At 42.7% G+C, this 19,302-nt stretch overlaps 1 protein-coding gene across 7 annotated transcripts in view; it reads left to right on the forward strand.

Moving 5' to 3' along the window:
• Positions 1–19,302, forward strand: part of PTPN3 (protein tyrosine phosphatase non-receptor type 3) — a 283,828-nt gene that overhangs the window by 171,944 nt on the left and 92,582 nt on the right. For 6 of the 7 annotated variants that reach the window (XM_067569970.1, XM_067569975.1, XM_067569972.1 and 3 more), the window contains 3 exons: positions 330–502; positions 5,305–5,439; positions 6,480–6,656. In XM_067569970.1, coding sequence (XP_067426071.1) covers positions 330–502; positions 5,305–5,439; positions 6,480–6,656 — 485 coding nt within the window. The remainder of the gene's footprint in view (positions 1–329; positions 503–5,304; positions 5,440–6,479; positions 6,657–19,302) is intronic. The other variant, XM_067569974.1, reaches the window with a different exon arrangement.

Raw genomic sequence — 19,302 nt, forward strand, 5'->3', positions numbered from 1 at the left:
GGCATCTGAATAATCTGATGATTTAAGAAGATTCCACAATTTTTTCAATGATATTTAACTTCTTAAAGTGTGGTCAGATCGTAACGCATCTTCAACATTTCAGATTGATTCTCCATCAATGAGTGTTTTACCACTTGAAAGTAGTCTATGGAGCCATTAATTTTATTTTATTTTATTTTGTTGATTCTTTGCATTTACTGATGACTTACCAGTTTAAAATTACTTTAGGTTGTAAATTGCTGTTAACTTTACATGATTGTTTAATCTTTTTCTTAATATGGTCAATCTGCATATTCTGTACTGATATATAATATGTTTTATTATTATAGAATGAATCCAGAGAACATATAGTTGCCTTCAACATGCTAAATTATAGAGCATGCAAAAATCTATGGAAATCTTGTGTAGAACATCACACGTTTTTTCAGACAAAGAAGTCGCTACCTCATGAAAAAAAGATATTGTCCCCTTATTGGACCTTTGGTTCTAGAAACCCAACAAAGTGAGTACAGTGCCTAAACACATGACAATCTGTTTAATTTAAAAATCCATTTTCAAATATTGTACACACTTTCTATCCAAAGATGAATTACAGTGCTGAGCTTTCAAGAGTTGAACCCTGTTCCCAGCACTGTTGTAGACTTGGTATGTAACTTTGGGTAAGTCACTGAACCTCACTCACTGTGTCTCTTTCCCCACCTGTAAAATAAAAAGAAACATAATTCCTCATAGGACAATTCTTGAAATGGTATTGTTTTAAAGCATTTTGAGATCTTAAGGTAGAAACAGGTATAGAATTGTCCCATGGTATTTTGATTATGGAACCTAATTTTGTAGAAATAGTTCATGAAATTAAATTAAAAAGAGAAGAAAAGAAAACAATTCTTTATTTAGATTTAAATTTGGTTTACCAGTTTGGTTTAAAACCCATATCGTTCAAAGGCATAAGAGACCCAGAAAGTAAAATTGAAATTAAACTAATGACAAAATAATTTTGTGAAACAGACCTGTCTGTTTTTCTTTTCTAAATTGAGATAAACAAGTAGTTTTAAAGGTGAAACATTTACATTTAGTTTTAATAATCTTAGCTGATGTTAACAGAGGTAAGGAAGCTTGTTTTCAATATTATTTAAACATTCATAAGAAAAGAGTAGACAGAAAAATACATGATTGAAGCCTGCATATTCAAAATCAGTTTAAGATTAAAATTAAGATTAAAATCTGTATCATGCTCTACAATAAATATGACCAAATTAAAATGGATAGTATTTTCAAGAATCTATTTTCAATTATTTTTTTATAATACATTAGGATTTACTCTAATACTTGGATGCTATTACCAAAAGAATTAGTGTTTTCAAATAATTAGGCTATAAGTATGGCTGGGATTTTTAGCTTTTTGTGAACAAAAAGCAATGCTGTGCAAAACACATTTAAGCAATTGGAACTTTGATGAATCAGGAGCTCCTGCAACACTCTCTCTTCTAAATTCGTCATAATTATGTGAAAATGGGAAGTTCCAACTTTCTGTAGTAAGTGAGGGACCTGCTGGGTGCTAATTTTCTGAAGAAATGAATGAAAATCTAGTTTTATAGTTTCGTTTTCCACCTTTCCTGATTTAGGGCATTTTTTCAGACATTAGCATGTAAATCATACCATCAGAAAGAGTTGTGTTCAATGGTTCTTATTTGAAGTTACAGTATCTGAAAATGTAATGTTTGTCTGTCTTTCTAATAGGATTAATAATGTCTCCATGGCACGTCTAGAATATCATTAATGAAGAGACAAATCTTTCTTTCTTGCTCACTAGCAGTTTATAATGAAAAGCATAAAGGGATGATGGACTGTAGATATACACTTTATATATGTAATCTTCACCTTTGTTAATTTGTTACTGTAAATATTAATAGTTATATCATGCAAATCAGTGCACTTTATTTAGTATTTACAGGGAGGGCAGCTATCCCGTCTCACCCAGTGGAAAACTATGTAATTTGATAGCCAGTAGAATAAAAACATCACAGATTAAGTTGTCTGTGCTTGTATTAATTAAAGATACTCAAACAAGTATACGTGTATTTGAAAGAAATTGCTTTTGAACGTTTTAAGCTTACCTAGTTTAAGGAGGGATTTTTATAGACAGTTTTTATTTTAAATAGTTTAAAAACAAAAAGAAACCTTTTGACTCTAACTAATTTGCATAGTTATATCCACTGTGAGAAAAGAAGTATATGATCTAGTTGCTGTATACATTGCATATAATTGCAAAGACCTTTTCTTAAGAAATTTTTATTTTAGGGTAAAAGACCTATTATTTTTTTTGGAAATCTGATATATTTGATATACCCATCTTCTGGTGCAGTTGCTAAAGAGATGTAAAGGCAAGTAACCTCAGAGGAAAATCTAAGGATTGAGGGGACTGAGAGAATCTTTACTCTCTTTCGGAGAACTCTTGAGCAAAGTCCACTCAGGAGCAAAAAATGAAAAATCTAGAAAACATTTTCTTAATATTTGATATAAAGTGTCTTGAATCTATCTGAGATATTTGTCAGTTATTAGATACTGTACCAAACTTTCTTCATTGGGAAGTTTGAGGTGCCTAACTTAAAAGATAGAGGATTTTGACAGTCAGCCCTCCACCTTTTTCCTGACATTGCGTGTGTAAGTGTAAAATATTTTCCACTTCTCCCGGATGCTGTTGGCAGCATTGCATGGTCCTGAGGTGATGGGTTGTATACTTAAACAAAGCATGCTTATTAAAAGCCTTATTATATATTTTGAGCAGACTACCCTCTCTTTGTCAGTGGTGGCAAACTGTCCTGTGGCTCTTCAGTTTCCATCAGTAAACTGAATATGCAAAAAAAACCAAACAAACAAACAAAAAAAACCTAGAGATTTCTGCCATCTGTCTAAGTAATTAAAATTCTTTTGTCAGCTTTAAAGGATTTTTTATGTTAACTTATTCCTGTTAAATGTAAGATTTGTTGTTTTCTGCCCAAAGAAAGAAGTGTTGCCAATCATATGGTCTTGATCTGAGATAATAGACTAGCTACTGGGACTCTTTATCATTCTGGGGTTTGATCCAGAACAATTATGGTACATATGTCATCAGTTTCAGTAGCTAAGTGAGCAAATAATCAAACTTTTAAAAATGGATAATAGCCAGTGGTTCTAAAGGAAATTAGCACCATCCTAGCAAATGAGAACAAAAACAAACGAACCCTCCATTCCTCCATTTTCATGCAGGTCTTCAAATCAAACAGCTTGATGAAATATCTTAACACCTTGATAAGAGATCTTTGAGATCGTGATAGGATGTTTTTCTAAAAGATGTACTCTAGGAGTTATTTTGGGGAAGTTCTATGGCCTGTGTTGTACAAGAGGTCAGATGAGAGATGATCACAATGGTCCCTTCTGGCTTTACAATCTATGAATAAGAGAATCGAATACATTCAGTTCCACTTCCATTGTTGGCTGCTTTTCAAGTCAACTTTGAAACGAAGTTTAAAATCATAGATGACAAATCCTTTGATCAGAACTAAAAACACCCAATAGATTTAACTACCATATGTCCTGGAGAGCAAAATTCATGGAAAACTACACATAATTGTTTTATTAGAATGAGGGTGAATTGTTTACATCCAACAATCCACTGCCTATATGGATAGTATTGTGTGCTAGAAAAGCATATGCTTCTGGCTTATAGCTTTGCAAAGCTGCAAATCTTAACCCATTCTGCAAGTTCTGTCCAGCACAGAGGGCAGAGTCTCAGTTGGTATAAATTGTCAAAGGAGGAAAAGAGAGCTGCTTCCTAGCCTCCACCTCTGCTTGCCCCGTACTTAAAATTATTTCCCTGTGTCTTTTTATGTATCACACATAGTGCCCAACAGTACTACACAGTTTGCTCCAATCTTTGCAAAAGAGGAAAGATAAAATAATTTTTGCAACATGACCACCTGAATTCTATGGGAAAGAAACGGCAAAACATTCAGAAAATAAATATGAAGGCAAACACCAAAATAAAGTTATACAGTTCAGGAAAATGACTGCAGAAATCTAAGAATCTTACTGCAGAATTTAGCTCTAGTGTGATTTGGACAACTGCTTAAAAGCAGTGCTACTCTGAGTAACCAGTTAGAGTTTTAAGGTAGAAGAGCTCATAAATCACAGTCTATGAATCCATCCTATATGTTGTTGGAAATCCCTGCTTTCCAGTGATGTAACGTTTATCTGTCTATGATCATTTGTGAGAAAAAGGACCTTATATGTTTCCGACCCGTTCATTTCAGCACTGCTTACTTTTGGCACTGTTCCCGATCCCAGACCTCACATCACTGCTACCTCTTTCACCCCACCTACAGTTTACATGAGAAGTGCAGGACTTTCTCCATGGCTCACTCTTAAATGCAGATCATCTTAGCAGATATTAACAAAGAAATTGAAAAAATTAGCAACCTGTATCCTGCTGCCTCTGCTGTTGTTGACTTAACAGGCAACCTCAGTGGAGCATGGCCTTTTTTTCTGGAACTAGGATAAAAATAAAAAAATTAGATGTATGGCTAACCTTTAGCTTACATAACATTAAATAAATAAAATCATATAAACAAGACTGTCCTATAATTCAGCATGATGCTCCCTTTTTTCAAATTAGTTGGTGTTAAAGCTGATTGTGCCAGTATTGCTCTAATAAGCATATGAAAACCTATTCCTTCTAGATACAATAATTTCACTAATTTGTGTATATAAGTTCCATAGTATAACATTTAAACAAACATATTTAAGAATGAGTCTCTTTATTATATACATATGCATCGCCTTATTCTGCCAGTCTTTATACACAGCTTCCAATCACTTTAATGAAAATTACATGTAAATAAATGCAGTAGAACCAGGTCCAAAATGAAGAAATATCTAAAGGTTTTGAGAGAGTTTAGGCAATGATGAAATCATCGAATTATTAGCTGTAATAAAACAATGACTGTGTTAAAATTATTTGTCCATTATTACATCTATTAACTGGATTGAAATTCAGATTTGCAAAACAAAGGAAGAAAGAAATTTCTATTAATATATGTAATAAAAAAGAAAACAATTTAGATATGAATTATTGAATCAAGGATACCTTACTGAAATGAAAATGATTGTTTTTCTTCTGTTGGGATTTTTGAAGCATTTCCTTTCAATTGTTGGAACTACAAAAGGCTTAACTGGTACTTGTGAAATACATTTGCAAAACCCTAACTACTTGATTTTAGCATTCTATGAAAAACAATTATTCTAAAGGGTATTTGTATTTCCTTTCAGGTCCATAAACAACCAGTACTGCAGAAAAGTCATAGGTGGGATGGTTTGGAACCCAAATATGAGGAGATCTTTATCTGTTGAACATCTAGAGACCAAAAGTCTTCCTTCTCGGTCTCCTCCTGTTACCCCTAATTGGTAAACAAAGTTTCATCCTTACCAAAAAAAAAAAAAAAACCTGGCAAATTGCTCAGTTTCATTTTACACTTACTAAACAGGACATATTATATAATGTGTATTTTTTAAAGAAGTCTGGGTTATTTTAAAACAAGTAATCTACCAAGGAAGTTGATCATTATATCGTATTTCAGGAAAAATCAGTTGGTTCATTCCTTTGTCAAAACACATTCGTTTAACAGGTTTCAGTTTATTTGCTGCACTTTGTATGTTGTATAGTCACACAAGACACTAGCCAAGATTTTCAGATATATTTAATGATCACTAATATCATTCATAAGTGTTGTATGTTAAACGCAGGAGGTAATTGTCCTGCTCTGTTGGGTAGTAGTGGGGCCTCAGATGTCAGTACTGTGTCTAATTCTGAGCACCATGCTTCAGGAAAGATGTGGACAAATAGGAAAGAGTCCCCAGGACAGCAGAAAAATGATAAAAAGGTTTAGGAAACCTGACGTCTGAGGAAAAGTTAAAAAAGCTAGGCATGTTTAGTTTTGAGAAAAGAAGACTGAAGGGGGCACACGATAAGTCTTCAAATATGTTAAGGGCTGTTTATAAAGAGGATAATAATCAATTGTTCTCCATGTTCACTGAAGGTAGAAGTAGTAGTAATGGACTTAATCTTCAGCAATGGAGATTTAGGTTGGACATTAGGAATAAACTTTCTAACTATAAGGATAGTTAAGCACTGGAATAGATTTCCAAGTGAGGTTGTGGAATCCCCATTATTGGAGGTTCTGAAGAACAGGTTAGACAAACACCTGTTAGGGATGGCACAGCTTTACTTGTCCTGCCTCAGTGCTGGGTGCTGGACTTAATGACTTCTCAAGGTCCCTTCCAGCCCTGTGATTTCAACCAATTTTTCAGTCACTCAAGTAAGACTTACTGTCCTGTAATGAAAATCTGAAGGCATGTATTGCAATAGAATGGAATTTAGTCAATTTTGAAAGAGTTTTACAATGGATTCTGTCTCAACCAGCTTCTGTTCATGTTCTTCCTTTAAGGAGGAGTCCTAGACTACGTCATGAGATTCGTAAACCGCGACACTCATCTGTAGATAACCTTACAAATGAGATTGCCTATATTACAGAAACAGAGGATGTTTTTTATACCTATAAGGGCTCTCCAACATCAAAGGACAGTGATTCAGAGTTATCCCAGAACTGCAGTCCACGGAGGAGGTAAGGATCTCTAAAAACAGCAAGTCAATTATTTTGCCTTCAGATCTTACAGTGGCTTTAGTCGAACAACAATATTACACCGAATTAAAGTAATTCTATATTTAAATCTTTCAAAATTAGAAATTATGCAAAACATTAAAAATGGGGACACCATAATACTTCATATACAAAGTGACAGGTATTTCAAAATATAGCTAAATGAGAATGTTCTCAGTAACTTGGAGAATTGGAGAAATTAATAAACATATCAGCCATTACCTGCCGCAGTCACTGGTCAGACCAAAGATCTAGGAAAAAAAACAAACCATTTTCTAACTTTCAGCCTGATCAGAGAGTCCAATAAATAAAATGCAGATTCTTTCTCTGTCATGCTAAGGATGGTGTCTCCTGGTGAATTGGATTAATCCTTCTGCTCATATACACCATATCACTTGGAGCTCTGAGGCTTCCAAACTTAAATGCAATGTACTCTTGGGCTTAGAAGACGGCAATATTTCTTTGGCAACAAAGTTTGAACCTAACCCTTGTCCGGTTCTGTGAGTGATTGTGGACCTCAAACTCGGGCCCAGGGATCCCCTGGCAGTGCTGAGACTGTGGCCACCACCCAGCAGCTCACCTGAACCAGTGGAGAAGGGGGCTAGTGAAACTCTAGCTCACAAAGGGCCCACCTATGAAGCTCCTGATTGGGGGAGATGTCCACTCCCACCCATTGACTGGGACACACTACTTAAACCAGAAAGAGCCACAGGAAGTTGTCTGAGTAACTAATTGAATCTCTGTCTGGCTGCTGCTATGGATTCTGCTTACTTGTCTGATTCCAGAGCCATGCCTTTCCCACCTGCTCTTGTTTCATGCCTTCCTAATCCCAGACCCCTGTCTGTTCTTGGTACCTGCTTTCCTACCTCGCTATGGATCCCTGTTTCTGCACTGTACCCCGATGCTGACTCCGGCTTCAAACCCCTAGCTTGGCTTCTGCCTCTGGTTCTGGCTTGTGACTCTAACCATTAGGCCTGACCGCCCATGCCCAAGTCCCTATAGGTTCACAGATAAAATTCAGACTTGAATCAAAGTGGAGATTCAGTGCTTTTGCTGTTCTTAGGGCACTGTTTCCCACACTTTTCAAAACTGTGCCCCATTCAGGAAAATGAAACCAATATTCTCTCTCATAACTTGGTCAAATGATACTAAAGGCCTCCACATCTTAATTTATACATCTTCTGAGCCAACTTGGTCCGACTGTTTTGGCACAAGCCATTGCCAGATTAGAGTATGTACCTGGCATGTAGGCATCAAGAAATTATCTGTTCATCTTAGTGTATGTCTGCACTACAAAGACTATACCAGCATCACTACTTTGTCATAGTTCCATAGTGTAGATGCAACCTGTATGCCAGAAGGGATTTGTCAGGTCTTGTCTACACTTGAAATGCTACAGCATAGACACTACTTATACTGACAAGAGACGTTCTCCTGTCAACAGAGGTAAACCACCTCTTTAAGAGACAGTAGCTAGGTCAACAGAAGAATTTTTCTGTTGACTTTCCACTTTCTACACTGGAGTTTAGGTTGGCTTAATTACGCAGCTCATGGGTGTGGATTTTTCATACCCCTGAGAGATGCAGATGGATTGACTTAACTTTTTAGGGTAGACCAGGCCTCAGTGTAGGAATACCACATCCCCGAATGACATTAGCTACATTGGCAGAAGCACTCTTCTATATCTGTGTCTACACTGGAGGTTATGTTGGCATAGCTATGTCTGTCAGGAGTGTGTGTTTTCACTGTCCTGAACTGACATAGCTATGCCAATATAACTTTCAAGTGCAGATTTGTGAATCTTATACTGCTCCAGAAAGATGCTGCCTTGTCTAGCTGTGCTAAATGTGGGATGACCTGATACCCCTTCTGCATTATTTGTATTTTGGTAGTGCCAGTCTTAATATACTGGTCACCATACACACACACAAAAATTCAATGCCTGCTCCAAATCAGCCTAATCTGAAAAACTCAAAACAAGGAGTGTAGCACTAGGAGTTAAGAGTGTAGAAGACAAAGATACGAAAATCATGTGATAGGACAAATTGCAGCAAGGGAGGTTTAGGATGGACATTTGGAAAAACTTCTTAACTGTCAGGGTAGTTAAGCACCGGAACAAATTGCCTAGGGAGATTATGAAATCTCCCAATGGAGGATTTTAATAACCAATTAGACAAACAACTTTCAGGAATGGTCTAGCTATTATGTAGTCCTGCCTTGAGTTCAGGGGACTGGAGTAGATAACCTATTGAGGTCCATTCCAGTCCTTCGCTTCTATGATTGCTAATCACAGAATCAGGCAATGTATGTTACTTGATGGTTCTGAGTCAACTTTAAGTTCTTGTAATAAATAAAGCTATCTCAGACCTCATCTTCACATAAACCTCATGTGTTGACTGTTTTATTGTAGGTGTCCCAGCAGAAGAGTGTATGTGTTCTGTTTTGGTTTTTTTTCTTTTTCTTTTTTGTTTGTGTGTGGAAAGGTGAAGGAAGAGAGGCTAGTGGTCTTTAGAATTAGATGAAGGAGGATGTTCAGTGTTTAAGGAGCATCATGGAAGAAGGATAGAAATATTTGTAGAGTCATAAACAAATATAAGTGTTAAAAATGGGCATAGATGAAGCTGAGCAAGTAGGGATAATGCAATAAGAGACAATGTTATATGAAAGTTTTGGAACTTTCCTAAAACCAAATACTCTAATACATTTGCCATCAATTTTTTTTTTAATTTTGGAACTATTCTGACTAACTCTTACTGGTCCTTGTTCTTTTGAGTGAAATTGTGGCCTCTTTGAAGTCAATGGCAAATTTTCTTGGCTTACCTGGTGATAAGATTTCACTTTTGGGGTTTTCATCAGGCAACTGTGAATGGCCTGGCAACTGAGAATGATGACAAGAATTACCTTGTGGTTGCCACTTTATTGGACCTTGAGAGCTCCTAAAAGCAAACTGTCCAGGTAGCCCTGTGAAAAAGAAAGTAATGCCACAGCCCACCATAAGCTGTCAGTTGTCTTCCCATTTTTTGATGCTTAAATCTTGAACAATGCAATATTTCTGGGGCCTGTTAGGCACATCTTATTCCCAGACTTGACTGAGGCCACATCTAGGCAGTGAGGCACTCACTTAGCCTTATATATCTGTCTAAATCTCTGTGTGAAACCAGATTGATGCAATATTTGCACTAAAGGTGATGATACCTCAATTCCTAATCTTTGTGGGTTTGGGAGCACCAGCCTTCTCCTCCCTCCACACACACATGCACACCATTAATGTTATCTCCATTTGATGGAAAATCTCACCCCTATAGCTGGGACCATGTCCCAGGTTGTAATCATGTGAACAATTGAAGAAATACCAGTTATACCATGTGCCCATGCCATTGCTTCGGAGTCCTAAGGCACCTGTGCAATACCAACAACAAAATTCCTTTGAAGTCCAAAGGTGCCTGCACCTCCTCAGTAGCTAGGAACACTTGCACCTCTTTGAACCTGACGTACAACAAACAACCCACTATGTACAGAATGACAATTGTGTAATCAGTGTAATCTTTTTCCTAGAGGGGAAAATGACCAGGCAGAGATCAGGGGAGAGTGGATCAAAATAGAGCTGCCTCCAGCAGCTACTGTTACTTAATGGAAGGAAATCTATTGGCTAGCCAAACCCAGTGCTTAAAAAAAATAGGCACCTAGTTTAATAGGTAGCAGGTGTAAAACCAGCAAAAGAAAGTCCTTCTTCACACAATTCAGTCAACCTGTGGAACTCAGTTCCAGGGGATATTGTAAAAGCACGATCTATAACAGCATTCAAAAAAGAACTAGGTAAGTTCATGGAGAATAGGTCCATCAATGGTTGTTAGCCAGGATGGTCAGGGATGCAACGCCATGCTCTGAGTGTAACCTAGCCTCTGTTTGCCAGAAACTGGGAGTGGATGTCAGGGGATGGATCACTCAATGATTGCCTATTCCAGCGGTTCTCAACCGGAAGAAGGCTGGGTGGTACGCGAGTCGTACCGTGCCGCCGAATCCGCCGCAGCCGGAAGGGCCCTCCCACCCCCCCTTGCGAAAGTGTGCCTCCGAAAAGGGGAAACGGCGGAAGGGTTTCGGCGGAGGGCAGTGTTCCTGCCATGGAGCCCGCCGCGAAACCGTGCTGCCGCCGCAAGTCCCGGCCCGCCGCAAAACCGCACTGCCGCCGCAAGTTCCCCCCCTTTTTTTCCCAAGTGGTACTCGAGTCAGGTAAAGGCAGGTCAAGTGGTACTTGACCTGACTGTACCTGCCCCGAGTGGCACTTGGGAAAAAAAGATTGAGGACCGCTAGCCTATTCTATTCTTTCCTTCTGAAGCACCTGGCATTGGCCGCTGTTGGAAGACAGGATACTTGGTCTGACCCAGGCTGTTCTTATGTAAAAAGATCTCGGAGTTAACTAATGACTGCCTTCATAACAAATGAGGACCATCATTAGCCACCAACTGTTATGTCCCACTCAGGGCTGTGACTCTGGCCCCCTGCCACAATATGGGCTGGTTATGAAAAGCCCACACATGGTAACACACATGGTAAAGGAAATTCGTTTACTGGGTTAGGCCATCATCTTCAAATCAGATTCTTGAATTAAAAGGATAATGTGTATTAGTTCTAAGGTTACAGATACAATGCTCAAGTTTCAATCAGACTTTTAACTGAGAACATTTTATATCCATTGTTATAAACTTCAAAACCTCCTTCGAGGACTTGATCATGTGAGCAGGTGGAGCAGGATGTTATAGATATGATTTTTATTGCATCTTTACGTGCACCTGCTTTCCTCTGACTCTTCTTTCCTTTGGAGGTGTCGAATAAGTTCTCTTTTTGGCATAGCACTTCAGTGGTTCGTTTGGATTTTGGCTATTAAAGATATGGTTGCTATGCTTCTTTTTTCCCCCTTAATATGTTGCTTAACTGTTTTGTTTCTTTATTGTGTGAAATGCCTTCAGTTTGCAACACAAAATGATTTTTAAAGAAGGATTTTCTATTGTTTTCCTAGTTAATCTTTTTATAAGATGTATTGTTTAAGATCCTAAAGTGGTCTTACAAACATATCTGTCTTTACTGCTTCTCTTCTCCATTTAGCAATCTTTTTTTGTCTGAATTAACAGAAGCCACCATGGCTTTCTGTTTACCTGTAACAGTTTACTAGTATGATCTGTCAGTAAGACTGTAGAGATCATGACAGTAGTTGCTGTAGATACAGAACAGCAATAGGAGGTCTCACTGTTGTTCATTATATACCGAAATGGTAGCAAGCGATGTGTTTAATTTCTTAGCAGTGGACTGCTAATCTATTTCCCCACTTGAATTTTAGCAATTTTAAGGTATTGTAACTGACATTCTCTTGTGAGGTTAAGCAAGTTGTTTGAACACTTCAGTCTCAAACCCCACTTGATGTTTAAGCTTGTGTATTTTATACTGTGCTTTTTAAATAAAGCTATTGGGTTTTTTGAGTAGCCTGTAACAGCAATACAAAGAAGTATTATGTAATGACTACAAGATAAAGGGCTCTAAACTTTCTGATGTTTACCTTGTAGCTGAGGACTACTCTTGACATGGCCACGAAAGCAACATGTTTCTTAATTAAGCATAAATTGAATTGGCTTTAAAAATTTCACGTATAAAACCATAATTATAGTAGCCACTTTTGTTAACAATGTTTAGTCTCATGTTCTTGAAACTGCTGACTGCACTACTGCCTCCCACCTTCAGAGGATATTGTGAAACAGCTAGAGGATTACTATCTGTAAGTAGGAATTAAAAATGAAAGAACATACTTGATACAATCACTTACTGAAGCTGTATACCCACAGCATAAAATTCTCCTTGTTTTTAGAGACTTTACCATTCCCCTTTAAATCTTATAAAGGTTGACTTTAAAAAAAATTAATTTTGTTTTAATGAACCTGGGAAACCTGAGCAAAAATCTCCTTGCAGGCAAATTCTCACACCTTTTATTGTTAATATTTGAAAATGGGTGATATGCCCATACACAGGAACCAGGATGTAGACTAACTCTTTTATCCTGTTGTGTTGGGCAAGTCCTCGCCCTCTTTTCCATCCATTCCAGTGTATAGCTGAAGTGAGTTGCTGCTTCTTTCTGTGGAGAAGTGAATGTTTATAATATAAATGAAGTATGGTACTATAGCTCAGTATTACTGAATGCATTTTGTCTTGGTTTTTATATCTGTATATTTCTTGGGCTAACTAGGTGTAAAGAGTGACTGCTTGTTAGGAACCCTCATGAAGTTTGCATGTCTGTTCGCTTTCACTATCGGGTGTCTAATGAGATCAGCTGTAAACCCAGAGCATCCATAAGTTTGGAACTCTGGGAAATGGTGTGCATAAGGTAGTGGGGAGTCGGGGGGGGGGGGGGGGGGGGGGAGGGGGGGGTCAGCATCAGTCCTGACAGCTGGGCCCACAAGATCCCATTTGTGTAAAGCAGTAGCAAACAGAAAACCTGTGACTAGGAAGTATGCCAGAGAGGCTAAGGCAAGAGACTGCTGCAGCCTGCGCAGAGCACAGAAAGCTTAAGAGTACATGGGACAAAAATGCAGCAGCTTGGTAGAGTGTCCCACAGAGGAAGTTTTACCAGGGCAGTGTGACAGTTTGTATTAAATTATATTGTAAATACGAATTGTTTAAGGTAAGGTATAAAACAAACTTAAAAAATCAGAGACATTCAAAAGGCTGACTCCATTCTTTTTAAGCTTTCTTTTAACTAACAGTAGCAATTAAAGTGTAGTTTTCCTCAGTGCATCCATTTTAAAGTGATGGACACAGCCTTTTGCAATGAGTGTTCATGAATTTAAAATAATACTAATGCAGTTCCTATTTTCTGGTCAGATTTTAACAGTTCTCACATGGGGTCAAATATTTCCTAGAATATGAAGTTTCCCCATCCTTTAACGTGATAAGCAGTAAAAACTGCAGCCTCTCTGGGGGATGGAAGGTTTTTTATTAATAAGTATTTTAATTAATTTCAAGTGCAAAGTGTGCGAGGTGTTTCACAAAAACAAATGAAGACTGGCCCTGTACCAAAGAGTTTAGGGCCCTGATCCTACAAGCTGAAGCCAGTGGGGCTCTGAACAGGTACAAGCATCGACCCACTCAGAGTTAGCAGGAAGGACTTCGGGCCTAATGATGGACACAACAAGCGCAAATAGTGAGCAAAAGCAGACGAGGGGAAAAGAACAATAAGAGTTACAAGAGCAATATTTCAGAATCGCTCAGTAAAGGTATTTATGCATCTTGATATTCCTTTAAGCTTTTTTGTGTATTTTTTAATTTTATTACTTTTTGCTTTTGAGCTGCATACATACTAAAGTACAGTTAACTATTTATCTAAAACTTTTCGAAATTGCAAAATAATATTATGATGTCTTTATCCTAATTGAAGGCCTGGAATATTCAAAAGTCCTTCCAGATCTCCTCATCTCCTTGCCACTGACACCTGATTTAAGGCCTGATCTGTAAACACTCATAGGCATTGTGCTTACTACCAGGTGTTGTGCATGTGACTTCAATGTGACTACTCTAGGTTCAGTGGCATCTGCAGGGCAAGGCCCTTAGAAAGTGCTCTACTTCTGCAGAGACAGCGAAAATATAATTTCTCTCTTAAAAGCTAAGGGAGGTCAAGCTATCCTTAAAGCAATATTTTTTTTATTATTATTACATCTTTAAATGGCACGTTGTGAGCCAATTTCTGCCCTTTTGTTTTTAAGCAACATGTCCATGAATTTGTAGTTCTTCTTTGAGTGATTGCTCATGTCCATTCCACTATAGGTGAGTGCAAGCCTCCCTGCACGGTTCCTGGAACTTTTTTCCCCTTAGCAGATCCCGTAGGGCCGGCTCCAGCGCCCCCTGGAGCCCCGCGCACATGCCGTGGTATGTGAGGCGCTGCCAGCCCTACGCCCCTTCAGTTCCTTCTTTCCACCCATGACGGTTGCTGGAACTAGCCTTGCTCTCAGCAAGTACTATTCCCTTTCTTTGAATTTGTTTGTTATTCTAAGTAGTTTAGTTAGTTAAGTAGCAGTTAAGTGTACTTAGAGATAAGGCAAGACCCTGGGACTTAGAGCAGCCGGGCTATGCCCCGGTCGCCAGGATTCAAGCCATGTGCCTCCTTCAGGAAGGCCTTCCCACTTAGCGACCGCTGCCTTAAGTGCTTGGGGGAGGCACACAGAAAAGACAAGTGCAAGATCTGCAGGGCTTTTAAACTGAGGACTCAGAAGGACTGAGAAATCCGGATAAAAGCGCTGCTAATGGAGGCAGCGCTCTGCCTGACGTCTGAACCGGCCCACTCCACCTCGGTACCAGGCATGACCTTGATGCAGAGTGCACCACCGGCCTCGACTCGGCGCCAAGCATCATCGCCGGCACTGGCCTCGAGTCGACACTGCACAGCATCGCCAGCACAGAGGAGGAAGAAGGTGCGCGCGGAGTGCGGATACTCCCCTTCGCCATATATACGGGCAGGGTCGAGTACAGAGATGCACCGAACTCGGCCTGTCGAGACTCTTTCTCCGGTGCCTGCATCTCCGGTCAGGGAGCCACCCTCGACTCCTGGGAGACAGAGAGTGCCCTGCTGACGCTGTCGACAACGGTGGCTTTTCAGGTGGCAAGAGCCTTGGTGGCCTCGCCTACGCCATCTCCGTGCCGCCCCCTTTCCCCCCCCGCCGAGGGAGAAGGGGCCGGTGTCACAGGGGAAACCTGCGTTGGGTCCCCCTGAAGGGCAGTGGAGATCCCTGGTATGTGGAGGAAGATCTCCCACTGGATGGCCGCCGGCGGTAGAGCGAAGATGCACCCCCAGCAGTCGCTCCAGGTTAGCGTCGTCAAGCCAGCCTGCTTCGACTCAGGACGAGAAGTCTCTCTCTCAGCACTGACGTCGATCCCTGGCATCAGAGACAGCACAGACTAGGAGGCGGCACCGGTCAAGGTCTGCCAGGTGGCGCTCAGACAGCTCCCACTCCAGATCCCCGACACTGAGGAGTTCGCCCGCACCGAGGCGGCACAGAACCTGGTCACCATCAGAGGACCCGGCACCGCGCAGTCCATGATGCGGAACCCAGTCGCCGGAGTCCGGGTCGGCACCATGGAGTTTGGAGCGGCGCTGGTCTCGGTCACTGAAAGGCAAGTGGCACTGGAAGTCATCGGTACCGAGATGACGTTCCGATACCTCTAGCTCTTCGGAACTCACCTCCAGTTGTCAGCACCGCTCGCGGCGACAGAGGTGGTCCTCGTTGTCCTCCAGGTCAGAGGTGTCGAGAGGGGGCACCCGGGACCGAGGACATGCATGGCACTGTTGGCCCAGTGGCTCGAGATCTCCCAGGGGGTATAGTTGTCGGGAGAGCCCCCACAGAGCATCACAGCCTGTGGCGCAGTCAGCCCCAGGTTGGCCTCAGAGTCAATGGCCGCAACAATGGCTTTACTGGGCCCCATGGGGTATCCAGATGGGGCCGGGGCCCCAATCCATCCTGTCGTCAGGGGTACAGTCCATGCCTCCGGCACAGTAGAAGGCCCGTAGACACCACTCCTCGGATGAGGAGTCGGACCCCATGGAGGGATCCTCAACAGGTGCAACCCTTCGTCAGGAGGGGGAGCACCTGCAGGACGCGCCTCGGCAGTCCTCTTCCTTCCTCACCGGATTCTCCTGGGACCTCATCGCACCATTGGAGGATTTCAGGGTGCACCAGGAGCTGTTCAAGAGGGTGGCCTCCAACTTGGGGCTGAAGGTGAAGGAGTTGGAAGAGGCCGATGACAGCCTCTTCAATATGCTGGTGGCAGCTGCCCCAGCGAGAGTGTCCCTACCAGTCCACGAAAGGGTCCTCAAAATCATAAAGACCCTGTGGCAAACCCCTTCCTTGGTTGCCCCTACGTCAAAGGTGGCCGAGAAAAAGTATTATGTCCCGGCTGAAGGGTTTGAGTGTCTGTTCACTCACCCCGCCCTGGGAACCCTGGTGGTAGCGCAGCCAACCAGCAGGACAGGCAAGGCCAGCCATGGTCCACTCCCAAGAACGAAGACAACAAAAAGCTGGATTTGTTTGGGAGAAAGGTTTATTCCACGGCAAGCCTGCAGTTCAGGATTGCGAAACATCAGGCCCTCCTGGGTAGATATAACTTCAACTTGTGGGACTCCTTCAGGCAGTTCGCTGAGGCCCTACCCCAGGACCAGGCTGCAGACTTTACCACCATCGTGGAGGAAGGAACCACCGTGGCTAGGGCAGCGCTCCAGATGTCCAGTGACTCTGCTTGGCGGGTAAGGCCATAGCCTCCACCATCTCCATGAGAAGATGCTCTTGGATTCAATCCTTGGGCCTGTCCCAGGAGGTGCAGCAATCAATTCAGGACCTCCCCTTTGATGGGTCAGCCCTATTCTCTGACCAGACTGATGTGAAGCTGCACGGTCTGAAGGACTCCAGGACCACGCAGGTACATGCCCCAGGCTTCCAGGTTTCAGTCACGGCCCCAGGCACAGCAGCAGCCAAGGCCTCCCTCTAGGCCCTTTCAGCCCTATAGAAATAGGGACAGGAATAGGGGGTTTAGAAGGAGGAATCAGCCACCCAGCTCGTCCTCAGCCCCCTATCAGGGGCCTCCCAGGGGGTCGGGCAACTGGAGGAGATAGTTTAGATGGTGCGCCTGAGGGTGGTGCCCGACTGCTCTCCTAGATCCGCCCCACCCCTTCCTATCCCAAATGGGCAAAGATCACATCAGACCGCTGGGTCCTTGGGATAGTCCCAGGGGCTATGCCCTACAGTTTACATCTACCCCACCCCCCATCAACTCTCCCCCTACGTCCCTCTTCAGGACCCCTCTCACAAGCAGCTCCTCTTGCAGGAAGTGGACACCCTCCTCAACATGGGAGCGGTGGAAATGGTCCCTCAAGAGAGAAGGGGGAAGGGGTTCTATTCGAGGTACTTCCTCATCGCCAATGCAAAGGGGGGTCTGAGACCCCTATTAGACCTGCGTCGTCTAAACAAATATGTCAACCGACTCAGGTTTCGCGTGGTTTCCCTAGCCTTCATAATCCCTTCCCTGGATCCAGGAGACTGGTATGCCGTCCTCGATCTCAAGAACATGTACTTTCAGATATCTATCCTCTCTAGCCATAGGCACTTTCTTCGCTTCATGGTGGCTGTCTCCCATTACCAATTTATAGCCCTACCCTTTCGCCTCTCTTTGGCTCCAGGGGTGTTCACCAAATGCATGGCAATAGTAGCTGCACACCTGAGATGAAAGGGTGTGCAAATTTTTCCTTACCTGGACGATTGGCTGATCAGGGGCAGGTCCAGGTCCCATGTGCAGGAGAGCATGACCCTCACTTGCTCCACGTGCAGCAGGCTGGGACTGCTCATAAACGAGCAGAAGTCCACACTAATCCCAGTGCAACATACAGAATTCATTGGGACCACCCTAGACGCTTACCAGGCCACAGCCTTCCTGCCTCAGCCACTTTTCGATGCGATGGTCTCTATCATCTCCCAGCTGCACCGATGCCCCACGACAATAGGCAGGCACTGCCTACAGCTGTTAGGCCACACGTCGGCCTGCACGTACGTAGTGAGACTAGCTCACCTGAGGCTCAGACCGCTTCAGGCGTGGTTGGTCTCGGTATATGTGCCGAGAAGACACCCACTGGATCGGGTGGTCACAGTTCCCCCACCTGTCCTAGCCTCCCTAAACTGGTGGTGGACTCCCTGGGCAGTGTTGAAGGGTGTTCCATTCAGGGAGCTGTCCTGTCGGTCACCCTAATCTCAAATGCCTCGGATGTGGGATGGAGAGCCCACATCAGCACCAACCTAGCACTCAGCAGCTGTGATCGGGGGAGGAGAGGTGCCTGCACATCAGTGTGAAGGAGCTGAGGGTCATTCACCTAGCGTGCAAGATGTTCCTCCTATTCCTGACAGGCAGAGTGGTGCAGGAGCTGACGGACAACACCGCAGCCATGTTTTACATAAACAGGCGGGGGGAGCGCGATCCTCGGCCCTCTGCGAGGAAGCTATCCATCTGTGGAACTTGGCCATGAGGCACGATTTCCACTTGACTGCCTCTCACCTCCTGGGAGTGAGGAACGATGAGGCAGATCGCCTCAGCAAGTCGTTTCTACCCCACCATGACTGGTCATTGCACCCAGAGGTAGTGACTACGATCTTCCAGAAGTGGGGTGTTCCCCAGCTGGACCTATTCGTGTCAGCCTGGAACATGAAGTGCTGAGGTCTGCTCGCTCCGGGGTCGTGAGACTGGATCGATTTCCGACGCATTCTTATCGACTTGATGGGGACCCTCATGTATGTGTTCCCACTCATTCCGCTCCTGCCCAAGGTCCTGCTGAAAATAAAGAGGGACAGGGCAGACGTTATACTCATCTCTCCAGCCTGGCCGAGACAGCACTGGTTCAGCATGCTGCTGGACCTTTCAATTGCCCTGCCCCTGGAGCTCCCAAGGCAGCACGACCTTCTATCCCAGGACCATGGTCGCCTGTTGCACCCAGACCTGGACACCCTGCACCTCACGGCCTGGAGGCTCTGTGGCTGATGGAGGGGGAGAGAGTCCGCTCGATGCAGGTCTAACAAGTCCTGGCTGGCAGCAGGAA

The sequence above is a fragment of the Emydura macquarii genome, unplaced genomic scaffold (genome assembly GCF_026122565.2).
Source record: "Emydura macquarii macquarii isolate MOO-44397 ecotype Brisbane River unplaced genomic scaffold, CSIRO-AGI_Emac_v2 contig_2975, whole genome shotgun sequence".
NCBI lineage: Eukaryota > Metazoa > Chordata > Testudines > Chelidae > Emydura > Emydura macquarii.